General features: G+C 43.6%; 1 protein-coding gene across 1 annotated transcript in view; it reads right to left on the bottom strand.

The window, feature by feature from the left end:
• Positions 1-23,620, bottom strand: part of shank2b (SH3 and multiple ankyrin repeat domains 2b) — a 201,011-nt gene that overhangs the window by 160,560 nt on the left and 16,831 nt on the right. Inside the window, exon 8 of the mRNA XM_062461519.1 lies at positions 444-521. Coding sequence (XP_062317503.1) covers positions 444-521 — 78 coding nt within the window. The remainder of the gene's footprint in view (positions 1-443; positions 522-23,620) is intronic.

The raw sequence follows: 23,620 nt of genomic DNA, 5'->3' as shown, positions 1-23,620 counted from the left end.
CAACCCCCATGAAGCATCACACACAGAAATGACAGGTCTGGTTTCATCAACAGCTGCAGTGCTTCCCTGAGATGTTAAGAGTGGTCGAGTGAGCACTGACACATGCACGTGCTGTAAATAAAAAACGAAAACATGAGTAATTATTCCGGAGCCTTCTTCCTGTTCACAGAGGGTTATATAAAAGGCTGCCTTATGGGGAGCAGAAGTGACTCATCTACTGTTTAAGTCACAAATTACCAAAATAAATTTATCGTGTTTTATCTAATTCCATTCTACTCTCCCCTTAAAAAGCAGCCACTTCATAAAATGGAGGTTTAATGACCCTGACTCTTACTAGATACGGTAAACAGACTGTGTATGGATAGAGTACACAAGGGCTGTCTTCTCTCGGTTCCCAACGTTATCTTGGACCCTAGAGAAGAAAGGAGGTGGAGATTAAATACCTGAAACGGTGTCTGGCCTTTGTGGTTCTGATCCTCCTTACTGGCCCCTCCAACAAGCAGGACCCTGGCACAGTGTTCCTGGATGGAGATGGAGGGAGGGAGGGAGGGAGGGAGGGAGTGAGGGAGGGAGGGAGGGAAAGATTGTGAGGAAGAGAGAGTGACAAGGGATGGAAAGATAACAAAAGATACAACAAAAAAAAGATTATGACAAGAACGACCATTTTCACCTAACAAACAAAACTCTCTCTTTGTCACTTCTCTCTTTGCTCTTTCTTTAATCTCAGCTGCAACCACAAAATCCACCCATGCGCCATGTTCAACATCACTCAATCAATTAAGAAGCAGTTAATTGTGATGTGGTGTAGCTCACCGTGTGTGATGCCTCTCTCCCAGGCCTCTCGTCAGTAAGGCAGAAGCCCGGCTAACCTGTGTGTACCTGGCTGGAGCTGACTATGTGCCGTGGAGAGCTAAGCTAAGCCTGGGCTCACTGAGCAACAGAGCCTGCACACAGCAATGAGCCACTACAGCTCTACAGCCCACTTCAGCCTGCTGGATTCAGCGACCCACCCACGGAGATCTGCACTACAAACAGACACACACACACATACACACACGCGTGCGCTTGTACTCTGACACACATGGTTGCACGCGCAAATATACAGAAAGGCTAGCAAATGCACATTAATGCATGCTTGCATGAAATCCACACACACTAGCTGAAGCTCATCCTCCTATAGCTTGCTCTCAGTGGAATGCTGTGCTCCTTAGATGAACAATAATATTCATGTAATATTGACTGCTTTCGATAATCATTCAGTGTTAGAGGTTAAACAGGTATTAATCCACTCGTTCTACAACAAAACCGGGATGGAGCCCTACAGGAATTCTGTTAATCATACAGGTTGTTAATCATCATCAAAACTACTTTCATGACTTCCCTGTAAAAATTCCCAGTTTATGTAAAGACAGCCCAGCAACTGTCACACAACACCTAATTATTGTGAAGGAGAGCACACTCACTCAGGCACGCACACAATTTCCCTTCCTCCCACACAGACACACATGCACACATAGTGTATGTGTATATGCACCTTCACACACCTGCACACACACCCCCCACCCCCACGGACACACACCTGCACACACAGAAGGTTGAGCACAGCGTGTAGTGAAAGGATTAATGATCTGTGCCATATCTCCAGGGAGAGGAGATTGAGTAGAGAACAGTGGTGGTGTTACTGTCTGCTCCCACTGCATTCTCCATCTGGTTGCAGTGTGTGTGTGCATGCGTGTGTGTGTGTGTGCGCATGGTGTGGTGTGGTCTGTCTGTATGTATGCTCGTGCGTTTCAAATATGTTGTTGTCAAAAATGTTATCAGGGTTTAGGGAAACCCTCAGGTATACAAAGTGTTTCCAGATAAGAGGTGAATACTGTATGAACAGACACTGGTTTGTAAACCAATCCCAGTCTAAACATTACTACTATACTGTAGGGACACCACAGGGACTGTGGTCTCACCACAGAAACATAACCTGAGGGGTGACCTGATTGGGGGCCTCCTGGTCTTCAGCACCATAGACTACACCTACACAATTATATAATCTGAGCAACCATGGATACCAACAACAATGGTGGATCCTGAGAGTTTAAATAATTCCTAATGGTGGACAGTTTGAAGCCTTGTTAACTCCAAGGGAGACTCTTTAACAACCGTCTACTGAAGCTTGATAATGCTAGACCAAGGGCCCTATTTTAATGATCTTAAACGCAAGTATCAAAAGGCAAAGCGCAAGTAACTTTGTGGGCGGGACTCCGGCACTGTTGCTATTATACCGGCGGGATAAATGACTTTGCGTCTGCCGCAAATCTAAAATGGATTGGTATAAAGTAGCTACATTACTAATGGGTGTGGTTTGGGCGTAACATGCAATAAACCAATCAGAGCGTCATCTCACATTCCCTTTAAGAGCAGGCGCACTTGTTCCATGGCGGATTGCTATTATAACGGCGGATTTGCCAGGCGCAAGCCAGGTGCGGTTCACAGCCGAGGAGACCAACGTTTTCGTCAGGGCCGTAAAAGATAGAGAAGGGACATTGTCTGGGAAAGGCAAAGAAGTTTTCTCATTGCACTAAGTTGCCCACTCATGCTGCTCATTCAAATTCTTAGTCTTATTTTTATATATTTTTTTAATTGTTAGGCTATGTTTTGTAATTGTTTAGTTCTTAGAATTAGTTTAACCATTGTACTTTTTTACTTAATTTAAGACCCGTATATGTTTATTGTTTGCACCTTCCTGCCACAGTAAATTCCGTGTTTGTGTAACATACATGGCGAATAAACCGAATTCTGATTCTGATTGGGATGGGAGAAGAACCCCACCCAAATTAGCTTCGGTTAAACAGGTGTGGGAGGAAATTGCTCATGAAAATCTTTTTAATCATTGACATGAAAGAAATGTAACACAGCCATACAATAAATCAAAACAATTTCGCAGGAAGAAGACCCTGGCCTTGCCAGCAGTGCGCACGGGCCAAGTATGCGCCCTTAGAATAGCATCTGAATAACGCGCCATTGACTTTAGACTACGCTTTTCCTGGTCTGTGGCGGAATTGTTTTTCTGAAACTGCAAAATAGCACCTGGGAAAGTTTGCGCCGGAACACGCCTCCTTTTTTCGCTGAACCGCCCCTGGGAGCGCAAGGTCATTCCCTAATTTACCGACGTGCATCTGTGGAGGGAAAAGTCCGCTTTGCGTCGAGTGCAAACTAGGAATGATACTTGCGTCGTTTGTCAACGACGCAAGTACGCATTCAGATTACTTGAATTATAGATAATGTACAATGCCCGTGATAAACTTGGTGGCACACACACAAATTCCAGGAATTATAGATAGGGCATAGTGCCCGCAATGATGTCGGTGACACACAGATTTATGGAATTATAGAAACAGTGTGCACTGTCAGTGATGCAGCTGGTGATGACAGTTCTTCTCAGTGGGTTTGGTAACTATATTTCTCAGATCACAATTGAAATTCTTTGTCATCTCTGAAGTATATTCTAGTCACTTATGCACGTCATAAAAGCAATTTATCATTATTTTAAACTAAATAGGCCCCTATCAATGCTCTGGTACATTCATGCAAATGATTATGTAGCCTTACACCAAATCAACAGACAACATTATAATCACCAGCATGCATCATGGACATGAGTACTATTCCTACCACTTTAGCCTCCGTGGTCGATTTCTTAAGGCAAGAGTATTTTCTGTATCGCATTCTCATAAATATGACACTAAATGCATACAAACATTGTTCCTGTCGCTGTATCCATGCCTTAAGAAACCGACCACGGAGGCTAAAGTGGTAGGAATAGTACTCATGTCCATGATTCATGTTGATTTGAGTTTTGTGCACATAGGGTCACAATGTGCAGGTCCTTTTTACGTCAGTAACAAGTTACAAGTTACATTGATTTATGTAACAAAATTCACTGATCTGTACTGATTGTATCCACTTTATATTGTTGTTATGTTAGCAAGCCAGCATTTCATCCATAAAGGGAACGCTTTGAAAGCAGCTGCAAACTAATTGTTCAAATGCTGCTTCAGCATTCCAACTGTTGTTCTTCGAATCTTTATTCAACTTCTTCCATTTCTTCCATCGCACCTTCCAGCTCCTTCAAACTTTCAGCTAAAATTCAGGGGTTTCCAGCTTATACTTTTCAGCTATCTACCTCTTATGCTGGAATTATTATAAATCAATATTCATAATATTTTTTACATGGTTTTCCAATTGTTTTTTTTCTTCCAAAGCCTCTTAAACTTTTTCAACTTTCATATCCTTCTTCTTCCTATTAATATTAATATAGCTAAAATATAGCTAATATAGCTAAAATGTTGACAAAACCCTAAACTATTTAAAAGAAAAATCAGCTTTTTGATATCTATTCAACTTTTTTCAATATCACTGATTATGTTTCATGACTTTTTCAAGCCGTTTCTGAGATTTACATGGGTGTGTACGTGAAACCCTAGAGTGCAGACTGAAACGCTTAGAGTGGAGGGCAGCTTCGGATGTCGTTGAAAAAATATTTCTAGTTTGCCAGCATTTCCACAATTTTCGCTCTTCATGCTTCATTTTTGGATCAATAGATTGCTAATTTTGTGCTGGTCGTAGACAGTTATCTGTTGAATCCAACAGACGTACACATTTGTTCAGAGCCCCACGAAAGCGAGACAAAGTCCAACTCTCGCCCCATAGAGACCAATGCAAATCTGGTGACAAATTCGTCAGAGAAAGCAAAAAGAACAAGATTTTGAAACTGCCGGTAGAGTCGTATTTCTGACCGCACAGAAATATAAAGGACATCGCTGGTTTCGGCAGAGTCTTGGGTCTCGGAAAATATCCTTATTTTTTGTATTGGACGTATAGTTTTGCGTCTAGGTTAACTTGTTTGAGGTGTGGATTCTAGCTACATTTCTGTTATTCTCTCTCCTCAGCGCGTTAGCAATCATAGCTGCACCATCACCGTGGCAACGACAGACACGCACCACTCAGTCTCACGCAGGTGATTGGTATTAGCTGATTAGTGGAGTCACAAGACAGAGTTTGATAGTATTTCATCCATCCATCCATCCATCATCTTCCGCTTGTCCGGGGGTCGGGTCGCGGGGGCAGCAACCTAAGCAGGGAGGCCCAGACTTTCCTCTCCCCGGCCACTTCCACCAGCTCTTCCTGGGGGACCCAGAGGCGTTCCCAGGCCAGTCGAGAGACATAGTCCCTCCAGCGTGTCCTGGGTCTTCCCCGGGGCCTCTTCCCAGTGGGACGTGCCCAGAACACCTTACCAGGGAGGCGTCCAGGAGGCATCCTTATCAGATGCCCGAGCCACCTCAACTGGCCCCTCTCGACGCGGAGGAGCAGCGGTTCTACTCTGAGCCCCTCCCGGATGACCGAGCTTCTCACCCTATCTCTAAGGGAGAGCCCGGACACCCTGCGGAGAAAACTCATTTCGGCCGCTTGTATTCGCGATCTCGTTCTTTCGGTCACTACCCACAGTTCGTGACCATAGGTGAGGGTAGGAACGTAGATCGACTGGTAAATAGAGAGCTTCGCCTTTCGACTCAGCTCCTTCTTCACCACAACGGACCGATGCAGAGCCCGCATCACTGCGGACGCCGCACCGCCCCTCCCTGAGTCACCACCTTACCGCGGTGGAGGGGTTTGCGTGTCCTAAACTAACAATGGTTCTCAGTTGCCCCTGCCCGGAAGCGGGTCACCGGGGCCCCCCCCTGGAGCCAGGCCCGGGGGTGGGGCTCGATGGCGAGCGCCTGGTGGCCGGGCCTTTTCCCATGGGGCCCGGTCGGGCACAGCCCGAAGAGACAACGTGGGACCCCCTTCCAGTGGGCTCACCATCCGCAGGAGGGGTCATGGGGGTCGGGTGCAGTGCGAGACGGGCGGCGGCCGAAGGCGGAGGCCTTGGCGGTCCGATCCTCGGCTGCAGAAGCTAGCTCTAGGGACGTGGAACGTCACCTCGCTGGCGGGAAAGGAGCCGGAGCTGGTGCGCGAGGTAGAGAAGTTCCGGCTAGATATAGTCGGCCTCGCCTCGACGCACAGCATCGGCTCCGGAACCAGTCTCCTTGAGAGGGGCTGGACTCTCTTCCACTCTGGAGTTGCCCTCGGTGAGAGGCGTCGAGCTGGGGTGGGAATACTTGTTTCCCCTCGGTTCGGCGCCTGTACGTTGGGGTTCACCCCGGTGGACGAGAGGGTAGCCTCCCTCCGCCTTCGGGTGGGGGGACGGGTCCTCACTGTTGTTTGTGCTTATGCACCAAATGGCAATGCAGAGTACCCACCCTTTTTGGAGTCTCTGGGAGGGGTGCTGGAAAGCGCTCCTCCCGGAGATTCCCTCGTCCTCCTGGGGGACTTCAATGCTCATGTGGGCAATGACAGTGAGACCTGGAGGGGCGTGATTGGGAGGAACGGCCCCCCCAATCTGAACCCGAGCGGTGTTTTGTTGTTGGACTTCTGTGCTAGACACGGCTTGTCCATAACGAACACCATGTTCAAGCATAAGGGTGTTCATATGTGCACTTGGCACCAGGACACCCGAGGTCTCAGTTCGATGATAGACTTTGTAGTCGTGTCGTCGGATCTGAGGCCGAATGTCTTGGACACTCGGGTGAGGAGAGGGGCGGAGCTGTCAACTGATCACCACCTGGTGGTGAGTTGGCTACGATGGTGGGGGAAGACGCCGGTCAGGCCTGGCAGGCCCAAACGTAATGTGAGGGTCTGCTGGGAACGGCTGGCAGAATCCCCTGTCAGAAGGAGCTTCAACTCCCACCTCCGGGAGAGCTTCGACCATGTCTCGGGGGAGGCCGGGGACATTGAGTCCGAATGGGCCATGTTCCGGGCCTCCATTGTTGAGGCGGCTGACCGGAGCTGCGGACGCAAGGCGGTCGGTGCATGTCGCGGCGGTAACCCTCGGACTCGGTGGTGGACGCTGGAGGTGACGGAAGCCGTCAAGCTGAAGAAGGAGGCCTATCGGACTTTGTTGGCTGGTAGGACTCCAGAGGCAGCTGATGTGTACCGGCAGGCCAAGCGGAATGCGGCTTTGGCGGTCGCGGAGGAAAAAACCCGGGCGTGGGAGGAGTTCGGCGAGGCCATGGAGAATGACTTCCGAACGGCTTCGAAAAGGTTCTGGACCACCATCCGGCGACTCAGGAGGGGGAAGCAGTGCACTGTCAACGCTGTATATGGTGGGGATGGTGCGCTGCAGACCTCGATGGGGGACGTCCTGGATCGGTGGAAGGAATACTTTGAAGACCTCCTTAATCCCACCAACACGCGTTCCGACGTGGAGGCAGAGTCTGGGGACATTGGGGGGGGCCCTTCTATCTCTGGGGCTGAGGTCGCCGAGGTGGTTGAAAAGCTCCGCGGTGGCAAGGCCCCTGGGGTGGATGAGGTCCGCCCGGAGTTCCTTAAGGCTCTGGATGTTGTAGGGCTGTCTTGGTTGGCACGACTCTGCAACATCGCGTGGACATCAGGGACAGTGCCTCTGGACTGGCAGACCGGGGTGGTGGTTCCCCTCTTTAAAAAGGGGGACCGGAGGGTGTACTCCAACTTTAGGGGGATCACACTCCTCAGCCTCCCTGGGAAAGTCTATTCAGGGGTGCTGGAGAGGAGGGTCCGTCGGATTGTCGAACCTTGGATTCAGGAGGAGCAATGTGGTTTTCGTCCTGGCCGTGGAACTGTGGACCAGCTCTATACCCTCGGCAGGGTTCTGGAGGGTGCATGGGAGTTCGCCCAACCAGTCTACACATGTTTTGTGGATTTGGAAAAGGCGTTCGACCGTGTCCCTCGGGGGCTCATGTGGGGGGTGCTCCGGGAGTACGGGGTACCGGACTCCCTGATCGGGGCTGTTCGGTCCCTGTACGACCGGTGCCAGAGTTTGGTCCGCATTGCCGGTAGTAAGTCGAACTTGTTCCCGGTGAGGGTTGGACTCCGCCAGGGCTGCCCTTTGTCACCGATTCTGTTCATAACTTATATGGACAGAATTTCTAGGCGCAGCCAGGGCGTTGAGGGGGTCCGGTTTGGGGACCTCAGGATCGGGTCGCTGCTTTTTGCGGATGATGTGGTCCTGTTGGCTTCATCGGGCCGTGACCTCCAGCTCTCACTGGAGCGGTTCGCAACCGAATGCGAAGCGGCTGGGATGGGAATCAGCACCTCCAAATCTGAGGCCATGGTTATCGACCGGAAAAAGGTGGAGTGCAATCTCCGGGTTGGGGAGGAGATCTTGTCCCAAGCGGAGGAGTTCAAGTATCTCGGGGTCTTGTTCACGAGTGAGGGAAGGATGGAGCGCGAGATAGTATTTCAACCAAATACAATTTACAAGAGGTGACTCTGCAGGTGCTGCTAATATCTCTTTTACTACTATTGCTAATGGAACTGTTTTATTCTACTACGCCACTGAGTGCGTTTACTTGACCATGAGAAACCCGATTACTAGCAATTGTCGGTTTATGCCATACGATTACTCCGTTTACATGTGTAATTAGTTATACGATTACTCAATAACAGGGATGGAAATTAATTTTTTTGTCCACCGGCCACTGTGGCTGGTGGATTTCAAAATCTACCAGCCACTCAATGTTTTTACCAGCCACTTTCTTGTTTTTAACCGACAATGTGTAACTGCATGTGAACATTAGTACTACAAGATCTACAATACTTAAGCAGTTTATTGTTGGAATGCTGCTTCAGCATTCCAAGTATTGTTCTTTGAATCTTTATTCAACTTCTTCATATTATTATTATTCTATTTCTTCCGCGACACCTTTCAGCGCCTTCAAATCTTCAGCTATTAAAACCGTTCAGCTATCAAGAAATTCAGCAGTTGCAGGCTATGACTGCTATAGCTTTTCAGCTTTGTACCTCTTATGCTTTAATTAATATAAATCAATATTCATAATATTTTTAACATGGTTTTCCAATAGTTTCTTTTTTCAAATCCTCTCAATCCTCTTAAACTTCTTCAACTTTCAAATCCTTCTTCGTCCTCAATCTTCCTCAATCAGCTACAGCCACCATTTAAACTTTAAAATGTTGACAAAACCCTAAACTATTTTTTTTTAAATCAGCTTTTTGATATCTATTCAACTTTTTTTTTATATCACTGATTATGTTTCATTAGTTTTTCAAACAGTTTCTGAGATTTACATGGGTGTGTATGTGAGAGCCTAGAGTGCTGACTGAAACAGGGGAGCTTCAAAATCAGTTTCAAAAAGTGTTCACGAAAGCGAGACAAAGTCCAACTCTTGCTCCATAGAGACCAATGCAAATCTGGTGACACATTTCTCACACACATTTCTCAGAGAAAGCAGAAGTTACACGTTTTTGAAACTGCCGGTAGAGTCGTATTTCTGACCGCACAGACATATAAAGGATATCTCTGGTGTCTGCAAAGTCTTGGGTCTCGGAAAATATCCTTATTTTTTGGATTGGACGTATAATTTTGCGTCTAGGTTAACTTGTTTGAGGTGTGGATTCTAGATACATTTCTGTTATTCGGTCTGCCCTCAGCGGGTTAGCAATCATAGCTGCACCATCACCGTGGCAACCAAACAGACATGCGCCACTCAGTCTCTTACACAGGTGATTGGAATTAGCTTATTAGTGGTGACACAAGACAAGCTATTCAGTCAACTCGTCTCATTAAAAGACTAAGAGCACCTACTAATTCTGCAGATGCTGCTAATATCTCTTTTACTAAGTACTATTGCTAATGGAACTGTTTTGTTATACTACGCCACGGAGTGCGTTTACTTGACCATGAGAAACCCGATTACTAGCAATTGTCGGTTTATGCCAATAATATGATTACTCCGTTTACATGTGTAATTAGTTATGCGATTACTCAATAAACGCGTCTACATGATTCTTTTTATTAATCGTTGTATGCTCCACGGACAAAACTTGCACCATCATCCTTCAGCAACAAAGTGTCGCTGTGTCTTCCTGTATCGGCCCTACTGCTGTATGTTTCATTCAATCAACACATTGAATCCTACTAAGAAAGCCGAGTAAACGCACTCAATGCACACATCTGCTACTGCTATTGTAACTGTTGCCACCATATTACTTTAATATTTTGTAAAGGTTTTTCAGAATTGTACATTTTGTATTTGTATGTAGCATTACTGTATTGTATTGACATTATTGTAATAACAGAGAAGACTTATTTTGGAGCCTTGGTGGAGCTGCTAGTTTTTGAGCGCGAAACACAGAGAAGAAAGCTGATGTCCTTGCACACACGTTAGTTAGGTAGTACATTAGTCAAGAGAATTACATTAAGATATTAATGCCTTTAAAAGCTGAAAGGGACTGTAAAAGAAGATAAGAAGATTTCCTTTTAGAGCATGCAGCCAATGAGGTATTTTGTCTGTTTGTTATGTACTTTAACTTTGTGTTACTTTTGATGCTGTGTTTGCTAACCAGCTAACGTTATGTCTTATGTGTTTTGATACCGTGTATTACATAGTTTTCACGGTTTGATGTGGAGAAGACTTCATTAAAAACCCGTAAAGGAAACCATTTGCTGTCTGACTGTGCTTGGGAGGGAGTCACAGCTATTACTATCCCAACTATAATTTCAGCTGTTAAGACTATAATATTCTTTTTATGACTAGCTAGCCTAGGCCTACTTCTTCTTCTGTTTAACAGTTCAGCTTTCAGCTTCTCTCGCATTGTATTTCAGCTCTTAGCGTTGTTAGATGATGCAGTTCAGTTTCCACACTGCCTCTTTTGTGTGACTCACACATTTTTGACATTCATTTCAGCTTGCGGGTATTTTCTCATTTCTGTATTTTCTGCAATTTAAGAAAAATAATTTCATCTTTCAGCATTCCAACGCATTTTCAGCAGGAAATGCCTTTCTAGTTATTGTTGGAATGCTGCTTCAGCATTCCAAGTATTGTTCTTTGAATCTTTATTCAACTTATTTTTATTATTGTGACTATTGTTTTTCAACTTCTTAGTTCTTCCGCCGTTTTTTGGCCTTTAACTAGTCCTGCATACTTTCACCGATTCCTACAAATTTTGTATCAAAACGTTCAGCTCCTTCAGGAGATGTTGGCTATGTTGGTATTTCTCACTTTTATACTTTTTAAGACATTAAGGTTTTTGTGCAAATTAATCTCCCATTAAAAGTAATGGTAAATCCTTTCAAATCATTAAAAAGCTTCCTCCTCTTTCAAACGTAACTACGTCAGCATACTTTCAGCTAGAGACACCATTCAACCTTTAAAATGTTCACAAGACATTCAGCTATTCCCAAATGATTCAGCTTTTTCAAATATTCAGCCAATTTTGAATTATGACAGTTTGAAATACATTAAAATGTTTGCTCCTTCTTGATTTTTATGAATGAGCAGCAAGCAGAGTGGCACACTGCTGGCTGTTCTTTTTCTGATATTCAACTAAATTGTCAAACAAATTCCTCTAACGTTCATATAGTTTAACTTACAGAAACAAGTTATACCTTAAAATGTAGGAATAATTGTCCTCTTTCAGCCAATGTAACTACTAAAGAGCTCACATTTACAGATTTTCAGCTATGAGCCTTGAAGTGAGAGCAGCCTTTCAAATTCTCTCACTAACTTCAATGGAGAGGTGGGTAAAATCCGTCAGAGAAAGCAAGAAGGAAGACGATTTCGAAACTGCCGGTAGAGACATATTTCTGACCGCACAGACATATAAAGGACATCTCTAGTTTCGGCAGAGTCTTGGGTCTCTGAAAATATCCTCATTTTATTGATTGGACGTGTAGTTTTGCGTCTAGGTCAACTTGTTTGAGGTGTGGATGCTAGGTAAATGTTCGTTTTTCTCTCTGCCTAGCTCGTTAGCTATCACAGCTGCGCCATCACCGTGGCAACCAAACAGACACGCACCATGAAAGCAGAATTGGGTACACGTTTTTGAAACTGCCGGTAGAGTTGTATTTCTGACCGCACAGACATATAAAGGATATCTCTGGTTTCGGCAGAGTCTTGGGTCTCGGAAAATATCCTTATTTTTTGGATTGGACGTACAGTTTTGCGTCTAGGTCAACTTGTTTGAGGTGTGGATTCTAGCTACATTTCTGTTATTCTCTCTTATAATCGAGCTAGCGCGATGGCTCTCCATAACTAAAAACGTTTGGACTTCTTTTCCACAATCGACCAAATTGGCCAAACAAGGTATGTACATTGAGCTTAAAGTGTACATAATCTAGCTAGATCGTTTTTATTTTAGCAAGTTTCACAGAAATCTGCAAAAATCGAGGCTCAAGACTGTCATAGCTGACCGTCATGAACAGCCAAACCGGGGCTGGGGTGGGGTACAGTAAGTGTTTGCTGCAGCTGGCGTTAATCCTACGAACAAACGCTTCGTAACTGGAAAGTTTTTACTTTTAATTGACGATATTGAACACAGATGTTAAGTAAATTGTCTTTACTCTAAATATCTTCTCCGTTTTCAATTTGAAGCAGTAAATCTAACACAGTAGGAATTCTCCCACGACATCCGCTCGCTCTGCTTTGACTTAACCCTCGTGCTGCCTTCGGGTCACATGACCCAAAGGTTCATAACGAACCATCGTTGTGTTTACCCAATTTTACCCAATACAAAAACAAATTAAAATAATTTTCTTTTAACCTTTGCAATGTGGGGGGTCTGAGACAGCCCAACGGTTAAAAGAAAATGCTTCACTTTGTCTTTGTATGCGGTAAATCTGTCGCAATACGACGGTGGGTCACAATGACTGATGGGTCAGAATGACCCGAAGATAACACAAGGGTTAACAAATATGTTCTCAGTCCACCATACATTAGAAGAGCTAATTTTTAGTCATTTTTTTAGCAGACGCTCTTATCCAGAGCGACTTACAATTTTTAATTTCAATTTTCGAGCACTTTCGATACAAGATACAGGCCATGTTAGAGTTGACATATATATATCTATATATATATAATTGTGTGGGCAATGTAGAACAGCAGACAGATTTGAAATATGATCTTTTGTTATGGCCATTCTAGTGACACTACGACTGTCATCATACGGCGAAACCAGGTCACATAGCTAGCTACGTTTTCCAGACATAATATTCGTTACCTAGCTACAAACAAATGCTTTGTAACTGAAGAGTATTAACTTTTTATTGGCGATATTGACAACAGAGGTTAAGGAACTTGTCTTTAGTCAAAAGATGGTCTCCGTTTTCAATTTGAAGCAGTAGATATGGCTTACTGTAGAAAGTCTCCCATTGCATCCTCTCTCTAGCTTAGCTTCGGCTACAGATGGACGACAATCACGATGCATGCATTATTCACGCCTACGGTGTTAGGCGTAGATGATCCGCTGGTTAGATGTAGCATGATCTTATTTACTACCCACAATAGTTCAACTTTTTTTGCAGCAGCATTTTATTCAGTTAGCTCCAGGTCCTCTCTAAAATACATTTCAGACCTTTTGAAACCTGAGAAAATGACTTTCTACAAAATTTTCAAATTCTTCTGAATTATTTCTCTTTTTGCATTGTTCTTCTCTTTTCTGTAGTTTTATGCCTTCGTCCAGCTCTTGCCCCTTTCAAAAATTAACTTTTGGGCGCTTTGAAGCTTCAGCTTATAACTTTCTACTAAATTTTTACTATTTTCAGCTTTTTTAGCATGGTCAGCTATCCCCATTCAGGTTTTCAGAATTCTCACTGCTGTTTCGCAGGAACAGCCTTTTCTAGTTTTTATTCTTTTCCCACCCCTAAGGATCAATCAATAATTGCGCTACATAGACAACGCCAGTGTCAAAAGGTTCGTGTTGTTTGCGATTGTGTTGCTTGTATTTTTATTCAAGTTCCGTTGCACGGTTTAACCCTTGTGTTATCTTCGGGTCATTCTGACCCATCAGTCATTGTGACCCACCGTCGTATTGCGACAGATTTACCGCATACAAAGACAAAGTGAAGCATTTTCTTTTAACCGTTGGGCTGTCTCAGACCCCCCACATTGCAAAGGTTAAAAGAAAATTATTTTAATTTGTTTTTGTATTGGGTAAAATTGGGTAAACACAACGATGGTTCGTTATGAACCTTTGGGTCATGTGACCCGAAGGCAGCACGAGGGTTAAGTTGAAATTACGTTTTTGTGGCAAAAAGTGCCTTTTGTCGCCAAAGGGAATCAGTGCAAGCCTAACGTCACAACGTCAGCACACGTTAGCAACTACGCATAACTACGACGTGCATAGATGTAGTAAGACTGTTGCGCACAGTAGGCTACTGGCAGCATCATACATTTAAGTAATTCAAGACTTGCATGTACAGTAAGTAGTTTCACATTAAATAATGTATTTAAACTGAAGCTTGTGTGGTGTGTCGCTGTCTTCAATGCCACAGCCTAAACTTGATGTCAAAAGAAACGTTTTTCATTTCCGGCGCATTCAAACAATCCCTTTAAGTTTGGCTAGCAACAGCAGCTAGGCTAGCTTAGCACAATTTACCGAGGTCAGCTTCTCCACCGTGCAGGGCTCTAGTCTACGATGGTCTCAAATGGTCGTATTTGGCATTGTTACTGACAATGATCGCTTCCAGAAAACTTCTTTTGAATTAGCCATTTCCCCCTAAATAAATGTCAAGCTTATTTACGTTTTTTGGGGGCATATTTTCAGTTAGCAGATGGTACTGTTTCAATCGCTATTCTATCTAATACTGCCGGTGACAACGTTGTTACTTAGAATAGCTTGTTTCAAAGGGGTTCAGCTTGTTTCAAATGTGTTTCTTAATGAATGAATGCAATGTGAGTGGGCTAAATGCTTGAAAATATCACTACTGTAGAAGGGCCAAATTTTCAGGTGATGTTTAAGTCATATCGGTTAGGTTCATTCTACATAACATTTAGTCATTTAGCAGACGCCCGTATCCAGAGTGACTTACAGTAAGTACAGGGACATGCTACACTTCACTTTTTGTATTTTGAATTGTACATGAGCAGCAACAAATGTAGGCTATGCTTTTAAATCTATGCAATTTTCATAAATAATAAGTAGGCATTTTTATATAAAATATACAGAATTATCAGTTGTAAAAATTACAGTTAATAAACGGATCCATCTGCAACCGATGCAAGCAAGCACACAGTTAGACTAGCCTTTGAGTACAATTTTATTTGAATATCAAATTAATATAACTATATTGAACTTAGACTACATTAAACCTAACTTAGATTATTGTAAATAAAGTAATTACTCAACTAAAGGCAAGTTTAGATTTAAACCAAAATAGGGTAATTTAAGTAAAATGTCAGAGTTTGACCACATCCTTGAGAGTGACAAAGAGAGTGCAGGTGAAGACGCGCAGAAGCACTGCACAGACATGCAACCACAAGCTGCTGAAGGCACAAGAAATGATAACCACACGTACTCACAAGAGCCACAAAGAAGCCAAAGAGTCCCTAAGTTAACGGAAAGGGGCCAAGAACTGCATGATGAGCAAGTAAAAAGATTTGCACACTGTTTCAGTGTGAGCTACGAGAAGTGGAAGGCTATTACTAAAGACGCCAAACAAATGCTGAGTGGACAATGCTCAAACAACCTGCTGCGTGACCACATCACTAAGTTAAGCAATGCCTCAGATAATCTGAACGTTGTTTATGAAGATTTAAGGCACATCGACATTCCCGACCAAGACACACGTCGCAGAGTAGACACCTGTGAAGCAGTAACAAGAACAATCATCCAGACTGCAAGGGCTCTTCTAGACACAAGAGAGGATGAAGAACAAAGGGTGAAAGCAACAGAGTCTGTAAGTAAATATGCAGCCTCAGACAAGTTAAACGTCAACTCTCACAGCACCAAGTCTTCTGCTCATTCTCGAGCTAACTCAAGAAGAACATCCCGTTCAAGCCAGTCTTCTGCAAGACAAGATGCTGCTGCTGAAGATGCTGCCAATGAAGCCACTTTAAAGGTACTGCTAGAGCAAGAACGTCATATCGAAGAACTTGAAAGACTCAAAGCTGAAGCCGCCCATTTACGAGCCAAACAAGAGGCTGAAAATGCAGAGAGACAAAGGGCGCTGGAAGCCGAGCGCAGACAACTAGAATGATTGGAGACAATTATGAAGCTAAAGGCTGCTAAGGCGCGACAGCAAGTATATGATCGAAGTGAATACTCAGACGAAGAAATATTTTAGCTGCTCCATTAAAGTGTCCCATTGAAGGAGAATGAGGAAGTCAAGCATGAAAGTAGCCTATTGCAGCATCCCTCCCCACCTCAAGCTGTGACACATCCAAGACAAGAAGACCATACTGCAGCTCTTGTTAGGGCATTCGCAGAGTCCATCAGTGCGAGTCATCTTCCTGTACCTGAACCAACAACATTCAACGGCGACCCACTCAGATTCAATGACTGGAAAGACTCCTTCCAGACACTTATTGACAGGAAAAACATACCAGCCGAAGAAAGAATATACTATCTGCGAAGGTATGTGGCTGGACCAGCCAAAAAGGCCATTGAAAGCTACTTCCTGCTAGGCACAGAGTCAGCCTATCGTGCAGCGTGGACCATCCTAGAAGAGATACGGCAATCCATTCCTCATCGTCAAGGCCTTCAGAGATAAGCTCGATGCATGGCCCAAGATAAGCTCCAAGGGGAGTGTGGAACTTCAATAACTCACTGACTTCCTTCGCAGCTGTGAGGCAGCCATGTCTCAGATCAGCGGTCTTGAAGTACTCAACGACTGCAAGAAGAACCAGAAAATGTAAGGCAACATCCAATAGAGTTTTACAGAATGTTAAAGACACTCATACATCCACAGTCATTCCAGTGTGGGTGTCAGCCACAAGTGAGCCAGATCGTGAAGTTCTTGTATATGCACTCCTCGATACACAGTGACACAACCTTCATCCTGGAAGGCAAAGACTCTCCACACAAGGAACGAACCAGTTCAGCTAAAGCTCTCTACAATGGCTTCAAGAAACACTGCCGGAAACTGACTGGACTTCAAGTGAGAGGATTCTACTCAGACAAAATAATTCCTCTGCCAGTGACCTACTCAAGAGAATTCATCCCTGCAAACAGAAATCATATTCCCACACCAGAGACTGCAAAGGCATGGCCTCATCTTGAACATATCGCAGATGAGATTGCTCCTCAGCAAAGCTGTGATGTGGGCCTGCTAATCGGCTACAACTGTCCTCAAGCTCTTGTCCAAAGGCAAGTAGTGCCTGGTAAAGAAAATCAGCCCTTTGCACACAGGACAGACCTGGGCTGGAGCGTGGTCGGCTATGGCAACCCATGTCTCGACTTTTGAGATTCAATCGGAGTAAGTCACCAGGTCATCGTGAAGCAAGTGATGCCGGGTCTCCAGTCCCCTTCAAACCTCAAAAGTGAAGTGCACTTTGTCTGTAGAACAAGGGTAAAGGAGGTAGTCTTACCTGCAGACATCATCAAGGTGCTGGAATCTGACTTTGTTGAAAGGTCTTTAGGTCCACTCGGGGCGCTATTCGACCCCCTATCAAGCAACAAACAATACCACAGGATTATCAAGATCCAAGGTATGCTAAGACTACCCACAGCCCATCAACAGTTAGAGGAGCTAACACTGCTAGCACTATAGAATCTACTACTAGCACTGACACAGTGGCTAACCTTGGTCTAGCACACTAGGTACTATCATTGCTAACCCAAATAAGATAAAAACTGGCTCCGCAGCTACTGATAAGGCAAACGTTAGAAATGCAAACACAACACCACATATGGCCACTATCTTGATTGGAGATGCCATGACAGCACATGTTAAACTGGCAAAGACAGAAAATATTTGTCTTAGCAACACATCTGTCGAGGAACTGTCATCAGAGGTACAAACAATCCTCAACAATAAACCAAACAACCCTAAGATTATCATCCACACTGGCTCGTTTGATATCCTACACAAGAAAACTGGCACTGAGATACATAAAAAACATTTCACATAGCTACTGAACACACTCAACAGATATCAAGATGTATTCATCAGTGGACCGATTGCATGCTTTCGCAGAGGAACAGAAGCCTTCAGTCGACTACTATCTTTCAACACATGGTTGGCATCTGTCTGTCTGACACACAAACTGAGATTTATTGATAATTTCAATGTGTTCTGGAACTGTGCAGACCGTTTTCAAACTGACAGACTCCACCCAAACCGTAGAGGATCTCGACTACTAACAGCAAACATCAGTCACGTGCTCCTGACCACAAATCAAGTTTCTCTCCCTATCCCTGTTGTGTCTAAGCTGACTGACGCATCCCAAACAACCTCCCATGGAACAGAACAGAACATTCAAACAGCCTCCTGCAAGGACATGGGCCCTGCACAGATCTGCACCCCCCGGATGAATTCCCTTGTGATGGAACAGCTCAGTGACATAGACTTTCCCAAAGAAAAGCTACGCTAGGACAGCCACCATGCTATTTCATTAGACATACCGGTCATCATCACAAACAGAAAATGGCATGGTAAAATGCATGGTTACAAACCTGAAACTAGTGTTAGAAGTCACAGAACTATCCATATTCTTCCAACAGATTTATATACTCCTGTTTTATCTGTTAATACCCCACAGATGAAACTGGCCCTTATAAATGTTAGATCACTAAATAACAAAAAAATTCTAGTTAATGATTTGGTCAAAGAAAACAACTTACACTCCATCTGTCTAACAGAAACCTGGCTAAACAATGACACGGCAACAGCAACTTTGATAGAAGCGTGTCCGCCCGATTACAGCTTTCACCAAGTTTCTAGGAAATCAAAAAAAAGGTGGAGGAGTCGCAGCTATTTTCTCCTCTAAACTGTTGTTCAAAATCACTGAGCTAGGTGAATTCACATCATATGAATATCTTGCTGTAGAGCTCAAAACCGAATCAATACTTTTTGTTATTATATATCGGCCACCCAAGCACTCGCCAATATTCATACAAGAATTCTCTGAACTATTATCACTATGTGTCACTAGATATGACAAAGTAGTTTTAAACGGAGACTTAAATATCCAAGTAAATAAAAAAGCAGACCCAAGAACTATTGAGCTCTTAAATCTCCTCGACAGTTTCAATCTAACTCGACACATAACAGACCCAACACACCGGCATGGAAACACACTAGATCTAGTGATAACAACTGGACTAAATATCAATAATATTTCAATAACTGCTCTACCCCTCTCAGACCCTCATTATATACTTTTTAATGTGGAAATTATCATAACAAAAAAACAAAAAAGAATTCTTAGTCCATAGAAGATATTTAGACGATACAGCTATGATGACATTTTCTGAACAATTTGCTCTATATGAGCCGACTAATCATGATTGCTCTCTGAATTAAATGGTAGAGAACCTCAATGATGCACTATTATCTGTGTTAGACTCTGTTGCACCACTGAAAACCAAAAAGAAGTGCACAAGCAGAACCTCCCCATGGCTGAGAAATAAAAATGTCAGTGAAACGAAAAGAAAATGCTGTGCAGCAGAGAGAAAATGTAGGAAAACAAAGATCACTATCCACTACAATATCTATAACAATAACTAATACAATAACAAAGATACACTAACCACTTATAACAAAAGATACACTAACCACTTATAACAAAACCATCCGTCTAGCAAGGAGAGAATATTTCTCCAACATTATTACAGCAAATGAAAAGTTCTTTTCTCCACCATTGACCAGCTGCTAAACACTGTCTCTGCCCCACCTCCATCCTCAGCAGTTAAATGTGAAGAGCTTGCTTTGTTCTTCAAAAACAAAATAACTTTGATCAGAGCTAGTATTATTAACTAGAGAGGGTACAATTTCTGGGGAAATTGTAGGGTGTGCTTGCTTGCGTCGGTTGCACAGGGGTCCGTTTTTGAATGACATTTTTACAACTGATTTCTGTATATTTTATATGAAAATGCATACTTATTATTTATAAAGATTAAATAGATTTAAAAGCATTTTTTTTTTTGCTGCTCATTTACAACTGAAAATACGAGTGAAGTGTAGAATGAAATAGATGTCTTCTCATTTCCCCTGCAAGAGGCAGCCTCATCGTTGAATCAAAACGAATAAATTTGGCAGACCGGTGTAAAAATTGACCTAATCTCTATGACTTAAACGTCATTTTAAGTTTTTTCCCTTCTCGTGATATTTTCAGGCATGTAGCCTACTCATTGCATTCATTCATTAATAAAGAACCCCCTTTGAAGATTATTCTACGACGTTACCCGGCAGTATGGCAAGATGGAATCGCGATTCAAACAGTACCATCTGCTAACTGAAAATATGCCCCCAAAACGTAAATAAGCTTGACATTTATTTAGTGGAAAATCGCTCATTTATAAAAAGCTCACTGGTAGCGATCATTGTCAGTAACAACGCAAAATGCGATATAGCCCTGTGTGGAGAAGCTGCCCCGGTAAATTGTACTACTACGGTACAGTACTAGACTACTGCTGTGTTCGTCTTGGTACTGTAGCGATTGCGTTGGTTGAATTGGATTTAACGTTCCGTTGTACGGTTTAAGCTGAAATTAATTATTTTCATGAACAGATTGACAACGTTTAGGCTGTGGCAATGAAGTTCAGGTTAGTAGTTAGATAGACTTTTGATTTAAGTAAGGGGAGTGCCGAACATGTTCTTTCGCCGTTTGACTTCCTAAACAGCTGTGTAAGTTAGATGTTTTTGTCGTGTGTCTCGCGTAAGCTACAGCGTTGCAGTGAGCTACACTGGTTTGAAACCACAGGTAATGGTAATTTCACCAACAAATCGTTTACTAATGTCAGAATAAATCCTACAACGAAAATGTATATGTGAGGAATGTTTATTTTAACGATTGAAAACAGATAACGCTACATCATAGACCACTGTAGTATGTGTTGCCCGGGCAACACAGGCTAATGTCATGATGCTAATACTTCAGTGAAATAGTGAAAACTACTGTTTCCGAAAGTAGATGTACTTCCTTAATAATATCAGCTTATACTGTACATTACACATCACAATTGTGTGTCCTATCACAAAGTAAAATGAGTAAATAGTTATCACCCTGGCCTCTTTGCTTGTGGCGTTTCTGCAGCTGCCTTGCAGTAAAGCTATAGTTAGCCTAGCTATCCCCCAAGTTAACAGATGCGAAACGAATGTTCTGCCAAAGGTAGTCACGCGTGTTTTCGTGACGTTAGTGACGTAGCGACGTTAGTAACGTCAGTGACTGTGGCTAGCAAATTAGCCACCGTTAGCTTCACTTTTCGCCACAAAAACTTAACTTCAGCCTAAACCATGCAACGGAACGTAAATTCCAATAGAAGCAACTCAATCGCTACCAAGACGAAACTTTTGACACCTACGTTGTCTATGTAGGCCAAATATTGACTGAGTTTTAGGGGGGCAAAAAGAAATAAAAATAATAATAATAATATATATGTGAGAGAACAAAGGTTGTGCTCTCGCCGAAGGCTTGAGCACACCCAATAATGGGGTCGAAACTGACATCAGTAGATTCTGCAACATAACCATGAGCACATTTACCTGTATCACACTTAGATTCGCTGACAATTTTGGAAAGTTCACTAACTCCACAACCTCAGATATTGATCCTATACCCACAACATTCTTTAAGCAAGTGTTTGATAGTGTCTCAGGTCCGGTGCTAGAGATTATAAACACATCCCTTAGAACTGGCGTCTTCCCAGATGCCTTCAAAACAGCTGTTGTAAAGCCCCTATTAAAGAAACCCAAATTGGATAACAGTCTACTTGCAAATTGCAGACCAATATCAAACCTTCCATTTATTAGTAAAGTACTGGAAAAGATAGTTTTAGTCCAATTAAATTATTTTCTTGAAGAAAATAACATCCTGGAAGTCTCGCAGTCAGGTTTCAGGAAATATCACAGTACTGAAACTGCTCTCACCAAAATAAATAGCGACCTCAGACTAAACTCTGATGCAAATAAAGTCTCTATCCTTATCCTGTTAGATCTCAGTGCAGCATTTGATACCATTGATCACGACATCCTAATCAATAGACTGGAAAAGCTTATTGGGTTCACGGATAGTGTATTGAACTGGATGAAATCATATATCACAGGAAAGAAGTTTTATGTTAGTTTAGCAGACCATAGGTCCAAGAAACATGAGAACTGCTACTGGGTTGCTCAAGGAAGCTTCTTAGGTCCATTACTTTTTTCTCTTTATATGTTACCACTTGGCGACATAATCAGAGAACATAACATAGATTTCCATAGCTATGCGGATGACACACAACTATATATATCCACTGAACCCAACGATGCAACAGCCATCAATTCCATTACCAACTGCCTGTTGGCAATAAACAAATGGATGAATGATAACTTTCTTAAATTAAATGAAGACAAAACTGAAGTCCTACTATGTGGCCCCAAATCCAAAAGAGAGATGCTGACTAAGAATCTAGGAGGCTTAACCCCCTGTCTTAAACCAGAGGTGACGAGTCTCGGTGTAATCCTGGACTCAGATTTGAATTTCAACTCTCACATTAATAAAGTGACCAAAACAGCTTTCCTTCACCTGAGGAATATAGCAAAGGTACGACCATTCATAAACCAAAATGATGAAGAGAAGTTAATTCAGGCTTTTATATCCAGCCAGCTGGACTACTGTAACGCACTTTTCACTGGTCTTCCCAAGAAAACCACTGAAAGACTACAGCTCATTCAAAATTCTGCAGCTAGATTATTAACCAAAACTAAAAGGAGAGAACAAATCAGTCCTGTCCTACCTACTTTACACTGGCTCCCCGTTACCTTCAGAATTGACTTTAAGGTCCTTTTCCTCACATAAAAAGCTCTACACGGACAAGGACCTAGCTACATTGCTAACTCCCTTATAAACTACACACCAGCTAGAACACTGCGATTATCAAATGCAGGCCTATTAGAGGTCACCAGAAGCAGTCATAAGAAGATTGGTGATTCGGCCTTTGTCAATTACGCCCCAAAACTATGGAACATCCATCCATCATCTGCCGCTTTTCCGGGGGTCGGGTCGCGGGGGCAGCAACCTAAGCAGGGAGGCCCAGACTTCCCTCTCCCCAGCCACTTCCACCAGCTCTTCCTGGGGGACCCCGAGGCGTTCCCAGGCCAGCCGAGAGACATAGTCCCTCCAGCGTGTCCTGGGTCTTCCCCGTGGCCTCTTCCCAGTGGGACGTGCCCAGAACACCTCACCAGGGAGGCGTCCAGGAGGCATCCTTATCAGATGCCCGAGCAACCTCAACTGGCCCCTCTCGACGCGGAGGAGCAGCGGTTCTACTCTGAGCCCCTCCCGGATGACCGAGCTTCTCACCCTATCTCTAAGGGAGAGCCCGGACACCCTGCGGAGAAAACTCATTTCGGCCGCTTGTATTCGCGATCTCGTTCTTTCGGTCACTACCCACAGTTCGTGACCATAGGTGAGGGTAGGAACGTAGATCGACTGGTAAATAGAGAGCTTCGCCTTTCGACTCAGCTCCTTCTTCACCACGACGGACCGATGCAGAGCCCACATCACTGCGGACGCCGCACTGATCCGCCTGTCGATCTCGTGCTCCATTCTTCCCTCACTCGTGAACAAGATATACCCGAGATACTTGAACTCCTCCGCTTGGGTCAAGATCTCCT

This window comes from Osmerus eperlanus, chromosome 5, assembly GCF_963692335.1.
Source record: "Osmerus eperlanus chromosome 5, fOsmEpe2.1, whole genome shotgun sequence".
Taxonomy (NCBI): Eukaryota; Metazoa; Chordata; class Actinopteri; order Osmeriformes; family Osmeridae; genus Osmerus; species Osmerus eperlanus.
Note: the sequence above shows the minus strand (reverse complement) of the source record. Positions and strands in the feature narration are given on the sequence as shown.